At 41.6% G+C, this 7,504-nt stretch overlaps 1 protein-coding gene across 1 annotated transcript; it reads left to right on the forward strand.

Annotated features, from left to right (window-relative positions):
- The first annotated feature begins 4,700 nt into the window (after positions 1-4,700).
- On the forward strand, positions 4,701-7,180 carry LOC136217351 (proline-rich receptor-like protein kinase PERK5). Its single transcript, XM_066003954.1, has 5 exons — positions 4,701-5,018; positions 5,253-5,521; positions 6,019-6,105; positions 6,220-6,290; positions 6,498-7,180. The coding sequence occupies exons 2-5, from the start codon at positions 5,437-5,439 to the stop codon at positions 6,585-6,587; spliced, it is 333 nt and encodes a 110-aa protein (XP_065860026.1). The 5' UTR covers positions 4,701-5,018; positions 5,253-5,436; the 3' UTR covers positions 6,588-7,180.
- Positions 7,181-7,504: the final 324 nt, after the last annotated feature.

A 7,504-nucleotide genomic window follows, 5' to 3' on the forward strand; every position in this document is an offset into this window, starting at 1 on the left:
AGACTGGATTAAAGTAAGGCGACCTGCAAGGGAAAGATAATTAGCTTTCCAGCTAGCACACAAACCGTTAGATTTGTCCAAAATGTCTTTAAAAGAGGCTTTGGACACCCTGTCACTATGAAGAGGGACCCCAAGGTATTTCCCAAACGATTAAGTCAGGGGAATGCCAGACATCTCACTCAGTCTTCTACACAAGCTATTATCCATATTCTTGGAACAAAGCATACGGGATTTATGGATGTTAATCTTCTGGCCAGAAGCCTCATAAAAGCAGTCGAGGATATCCATCACAGCCTTAATTTGTTCCTCATTACCCTCCACAAAAAGCATGACATCATCAGCAAAGAGTAAATGGGTAACAGGGGGGCAATGTCTGTTGATGGAAACAGGGTGGAGAGTCCCTTTGCTCACCGCCTCTTGGATCAGGTGAGACAATCTTTCCATGGCAATAACAAAAAGGAAGGGGCTCATAGGATCCCCTTGACGAATACCCCTGGATGGAGAGAACTCATCCAACATATCCCCATTGATCATAACCTGGAAAACAGGAGAGGAGATACACTTTCCAATCAAATTCCTCCAGTTCTCCGGGATACCAGCTTTGGCTAAACTATCTAGAAGAAAGCTCCAGTTCAACCTATCATAGGCTTTCTCCAGATCCAGCTTGAGAGCCACGATCCCTTTCTTGCCTTTCTTAATCTTCATAGAATGGACAACCTCATAGGCAATAACAACGTTATCCATCAATTGTCTTCTAGGAACAAAGCTCCCTTGATTTTGGCTGATAATATCCGGAAGGATCTTCCGGATTCTATTAGCCACAATCTTAGTAATAGCTTTATACAAGACATTACAAAGACTGATGGGTCTCATCTGGAGAAAGGAAGAAGGCTTGGCAACCTTAGGAATCAAGACAATGAGGGTTTTATTAACCAAACTGATATCGTTCGAACCACCAAAGACACCTAACACAAAGCTGTATATACCCTCTTTAACAGTGTCCCAGTGTTTATGATAGAAACTAGCGGGGATACCATCAATACCAGGAGCCTTAGTGGAACCGATGCTGGAGAAGGCCAGATCAATGTCTTTAAGCTCAATGGGATGGAAAGCATTATTAATAGCATCCTCCCCCAAACGAGGAAAGGAAATGCCAGAGTGGGCACTCTCTAGGTCCACAGCTTCCTCTCTGAACAGGTCCTTGTAGAAATATGACCAAAATTATTTTTATTCCAAACGAACCTCCAAGCAACGCTGAACACCTTCCATTCTCCTCAAGAGTTTGTTCTTCCTCCTAATAATATGACCAAAATTATTTTTATTCCAAACAGCCACATTCCTCCTGAATTCCTCAGTAGCGAGGAGAACATCAGAGTGGGGATGCCAATTGCTTTTAACGAAATCCTTAAACTCGGGGTGAGACTCCCAAGCCACCAGATACCTAAAAGGTCTATTACCTTTCAGCCGATTTCCTTTGACCAAATTAATGAGGATAGGGCAATGGTCTGAGTGACGGAAAGGGAGATTAAGTACCTTGACCTCAGGAAACCTATAAATCGCTGCAATATTAGCGTACACCTTATCCAACCTAACAAACACACTATTCCTTTTCCAGGTAAATTTGTGGCCAGCAGCACCCAGGTCCGAAAGCCCGCACATATCCATACTTTGCTTATGATTAAGACACCGGTTCACATAATGATTACCCCCTCCTCTCTGATCACTCAAGAGGGCAATGTCATTAAAATCCCCGGCAACCAACCACGCCTCCACCATGTTAGAGCTAAAAGAATGAAGGATCTCCCACAGCCTTCTTCGGTTAGTCGAAACAGGATCAGCATAGACGAAGGTAATAAAGAAGGGTTTATTACCCGGGTAACACACATTACTATGGATGAATTGACTGTCCATAGTAACAATATCAATATTGACTTGACCTGGCTTCCAAAAGAGCCAAATCCCCCCTGCCCAGCCAGTAGCCTCCGACCTGACGCAATTCCAATTCTTAAACTTTCTAACCACCTCATCTGCTTTGGCTCCACTAACCTTGGTCTCAAGAAGGACAAAGCAAGAAGGGTTAAACTGTTTAATGAGATCATTGACATGAATGCGGGTAGCCTTGCTCGCCGCACCTCTAACATTCCAAACGAAGAAGTCCATCAGAGGGGGAGACTACAGACGCAGGCCCAAACCCTAGATCAGGTATTTGTTCGGGGCTCCAGAGAGCCTAGAGGCGGTCCCAAAAGGACCCCTTTTATCCAAAGAATTCAAACCATGAAGGTTCTTTTTAGGTTTCCCTTTGGGATTCTTCATGTTTAACTTACTCACTCCTATAGTCTTACCAATAGGAGCATCAACAGGAGGATGTAGAGTACTCGCCTCCCTACTCAAACCCTTCCCAGCTGACAGGATAGACTAGGGAATCTCTTTGCCTTTAGCAGAAGCATTAGAGACAAAGAGAGGATTAATAGAATTACCCAGACTAGAGGCATGCTCTACCGACTCCTGACCAGGCATGCTTAAATCAATCTGCTTATCAGAAGGATCCGAGTCCTGATCTTCCTCCATAGACAAAACACCGAACCTTCACCCGGAACTCGAAGCTGAGTCCACTCCAGTCTCAATCCCCTTCTTAATATCCGGGGTTCTGACCTTGATCTCAGGAGCAATCTGGAGAGTAGTCATCTTCGTACTGATATCTGGTGAATGATTAGCATTAACATTAGCCCGTGGCTTCCTTCTCACTGGCCTCTTGGCAAGCATCCATGGGCCAAAGCTCCTTACTTCCCCTTGACTCTTCTCAGCTTCGCCTATGATAGGTTGCACCAACTCCTCCACGTCCTTCCTCCTCTTAGGACAACCCTCAAGGGTATGGCCAAACATACCACATTCATAGCAGATGTTGTGTATACCTTCATATTCAATATGATAGACCTTGTTTTGAGTACAGAACTGAGAAAGAAGAGGCTTAGCGAGATCAATATCGATACAGACCCTGGCAAACTTGCCTCTCACTGCCCCAATGGTAGTCTTATCAACATGGTGAACTTTCCCAACAAGGCTACCAATCTTGTTCAGGAACCTAACCAATCTTGTTCAGGAACCTATCACTGTAGTATTCAAGAGGTAGGCCCGGGAACCTAACCCAAGTAAGGATCCTGTTAACAGAGCAATCATGGGGATCAAAATTTGGGACCCAATGTCTCAGAGCCAACACATGATTGGAGATAATATACGGACCACCATTCACAACAACATTGAAATCCTCAGCCCTTGTGAATTTAATGACATAATAGTCATTTTCAAGGTCTGTGCTAGTAACCTTTCCTTTCTTTGCCCATTGAGCCTGGATCCTCTGGGCAAAATAATTGAAATTGATCCTTTTTCCCAACACAGTGACGATTAACGCCAATTTCCACTTCGATCTCATGACCCGCTTGTCATCTGAGGATAGCCGGATCCTAGGACACAACGGGTTATCAGGCTCTCCATCCTCAGAATCGGAATCAGAGAGAAAATCCCCGGAATCATTCTCAAAAGCATCCACCTCCATCATGGGATCCTCCTCTGACACCCCTAACAACTTATCCCTCCAGGAGGGGCCTCCCAAATCCACGAAAACTCCCGCTTGAGCGGCTTGCGCAGTCTGTGCGGCTTGCGCGGCCTGTGCGGCTTGCGCGGCCAGCACGGCCTGCGCGGCCTGCGCGGCCTGCGCGGCCAACGAAAGTCGCACGGCATGCTCATCCTACTGGGGAGAGACGGCCGGTACTCCCTGTGGCCCAAGCACCGGAAGCGGCCCTCTAACTCCGGAATCATGCGCGCATCCCTCCGCGAAAAACGAGTCCACGGCCGCGGCCGCGGCACCAACACCTTCCAGCCCCCGATCGGCCGCCGCATCCCTAGAAGCCCCCAACGGCACCGGCGCACCCCTAGCACCCCCCATCGAAACCGCCGGATCCGCCTCCCCACCATCCACCCACTCCGATCTACTCCTATCCCTCGACCGATCCCTCCGAATCCCGCTGCTCCGCCTCCTCCCCTAAGGAGATCCCTCGGATCTCCCATCATCCGCCGCCGCCCACGCCTCATCGATCCCGGAGTCATTGCCCCGCCCTCGGATCTCCCATAAAAATATTATATTTTTTATTAAGATTTGTTAATTTTTGATATTCTTTTTTAAGAAACTTCTATTGGAAATAGACATGTCCACGGACTCAGTGTACCCGGCCCGCACAGGACCGTGTCCCTTAGATCGGGCTTGAACAACGGGATTAATTTTAAGTATGGGTATAATTTTTTTTTAAGAAACCTCTATTGGAAATATATTCAATATATATATTTTAAGTATAAATTTTATTTTTTTATAATTAAAAATTATGTATATAGTTTTAGGTGGGTTTATATGGATTGGTTTTTGGATTTGATTTTTAAACCCGAGTCCAGTCTAACTCTAGTCCGCCTAAATTAATAGAAAGCTGAGCTGAGTTTTATTACCTGCTTTCGGGTCAATTACACTTATGTCAACTGAAGTTTACCATTTTTAATGTTATGATTGAAATTCAATTCTTAACGTTATGATTACTGAATTTTATATTTTTGAACATGCGTTGACCAACCTTTTTAACCGTTGACCAATCTTTAAATTAGTAAACAATAATTTAAGAATTAAAATAGAGTGGCCACGGGTAGAGTAGATTGGCCATGCGTGTAATTTAACCCTTTCCTTTCTGATTTCAGACTAATTTCATTCTCAGGTCATATTCTACACTTCCTAAAATCACTTGATCCAATTTTTGTGATCGAAGTCAGTCGGGAAAACTCCGCCGGCCAGTTTACCTACTGGAGATAGAATCAAATGATGCCATAAAGGAATGGGGACGGGCGCTTCAAGAGAAGAGCCACGGACTGGTTTTGTAGGGCCACGGATTGGCGAACAGGAGTTAGATTCTTTTGATTTCATAAAGAATAAGCTTCAATTGGAAAAGCCATCCACCTCTTACTCTCAACCAAAGCTTCAGGTAATGGCTGCTCATTCAATCCAGTTTTGACAATTTTCGATAGGGATTTTCGCTGCTTAATTAACGAATTGGAGAACATTTTCTTTTGAATCAACCTTCGTTTTCATTAGATTTTCATAATTAACCATATTATTCGTACAATTTAGACTGTTCCGAAGTGGAATTTAAAGTTCTACGCATTCAATAACTGATATAATACTGTTTTACAGTGATTTCTGTTGTTTTTCATTTCAGTCTCTAGCTCACTTACATAGGAGTAGTATTCCGACGAAGTCATTTACTTACCAAGAGCTAGCAAAAGCCACTGATGATTTCTCAGACAACAACTCCCTCGGCTGGGATGGTTGTTGTTATTATGTTTATCGAGGGAAACTTTCGACTACCGAAGTTATGATTAAGGACTTTGGAGCTTGTTAAGATGGTTGGATACTGCGTTGGTGCAGGTATCAGAATGCTTGTTTTGGAGCTTGTTCCCAACAACACCTTGGACTTTCATTTATATGGTGAGCTATTCCCCTCTGATAATTTAGCTTTGTTAGATATTCCATGTCCCTTAATTAGGGAGCTATATAGCTACTTATGTATGTGAGGCCACATCCTCCTTTGAGGTACCTCTTGGGTTGAGTTAGACATTTGTTTACCTGATATTTGCTTCACGATCCATATGGTTTTGGGCATGAGTGTGCCTGTTAGATATACTGCATTGCTTAATTAGAGAGCTATATAGCTCTTTATATATGTGAGTCAATTCTCCTTCTATGACGTACCTTTTTGCAGTGGGCTTGGCCTTTGCTTACACTTTTCTTATCTTAATATGTAACAAATTTTGAGGTTTCAAAACCTTATATCCTACCATTTAATGCGAAAGGCTTCTCGGTATGAAATGAGTCTGCTTCTTATAAGCTATATGAGGCATATATATGTTCATTATAATCATGTCATATAACACATCTGTTTGTGTTTGTAAGTTAAGCTGTTAAGTGTGAAAACGACATTGCAGGAGGGGAAACACCTAGCATCAATTGGGAAAACAGAATGAAAATAGCTTTAGGTGTTGCGAAAGGATTGGTGTATTTACACAAAGATTGTGAGTATATGAAATGAAGAATTTCTATTGCTTCTAATTAATTAACTGGTAATAAGCCATATGATAATATGAGGTTTAAGTATATCTCAATTCTTATTTGATTCTCATCTTTAGGTGATCCCACTGTCATTCATAGGATTATTAAGTTGAGCAATGTACTTCTTGATTTTGACTTCGAGCCGAAGGTAAAACTTATGAGACAAATTTATTACAGTTCAGTCATTCTCGCTAAATATTTATAAATTTCAAAGAACACATTTTTTAAGTTGTTGAATTGAACAGATTCGTGCCATTGTGCCCTTATACATCTTTTTTATTCTATGAAGTCCTAAAACTTTATACCTGTCCAAATTAGTAATCCTAATGCAGTTTAATGCTTGGATATGAAACAGATAGTTCAAGTTCTAGAAGGAGATATGTCGATGAAGCTTTTATGGCAGCACGGAAAAGATAAGCATTACATACGTACTCTATTATGTTAGAATCTAGCAACATTTTACTTGGAATACTTTTAAGCACATGTTCATTGTTTTGTAAAAGGCTGCTGCTGCTGATAGAGATAAAGAAGTCATTTTGTACTCAAGGGGGAGGGGGCTCTGTGTTCTTCATATTTCTGTAAACCCATTTAAGTTGAATAGATATGAAAATATCTCTTTAGTTCTCTGCGAGAACCATAATATGCTTCGTTCGGCATAAAAAGTTGTGTTGCGGGTATAGGATCCCCTGTGGTAATGGAGAGTGTCACCTACGGGCAGCCGTGGGGCCAGAACTTAAGGTTTGGGACCTTGACTAGTGACGGAGAGGGTGGCTGAAAACCAGCAGAGGCAGCCTTAAAACCACTCTACCATGGGGTGGTGTAGGCGGCTAAGGCACTACCATGCTCCCTAAACTTTGGGCTGTTTCCCGCCTCTGCCTATGTGTATGTATATATATGTATTTTATTGGAAAATGATTGCTGTAAAGAAAAGAAAAGAAAATCTGCAATTGTTATAATGTGGAACTTATAACTTGAGCAAAATAACTCTTGTAAAAGAATATAGTTTAAAGATTTATTGATTTATTTTTTTATTTCACTTTTGAGAAATACTTTTGTATTTTAAATGTTTCGTCAGTAGTATCTTAAAAGAAGTCACTCAGAATAGTTAATAAATATAGATATACAAGAGAATATATAGTCATTATTTGCCTATGGACCAATATAAAATAATTAAATAAAGTGATAAAGTGTATAAATATTCTTAAGGTTGGTAGGTAAAAATAATTTTATCCCTAATGTCATAAAGAATACAATTATATCTCTAATAGAGGTGGTAATTTTTGACACAACAATACGATTTATATAAACAATCCGACTTAAACGGCATGATTGATATGAAAATGATTTTTCTATTATCTAAAT

This window comes from Euphorbia lathyris, chromosome 2 (genome assembly GCF_963576675.1).
Source record: "Euphorbia lathyris chromosome 2, ddEupLath1.1, whole genome shotgun sequence".
NCBI classification, from domain to species: domain Eukaryota; kingdom Viridiplantae; phylum Streptophyta; class Magnoliopsida; order Malpighiales; family Euphorbiaceae; genus Euphorbia; species Euphorbia lathyris.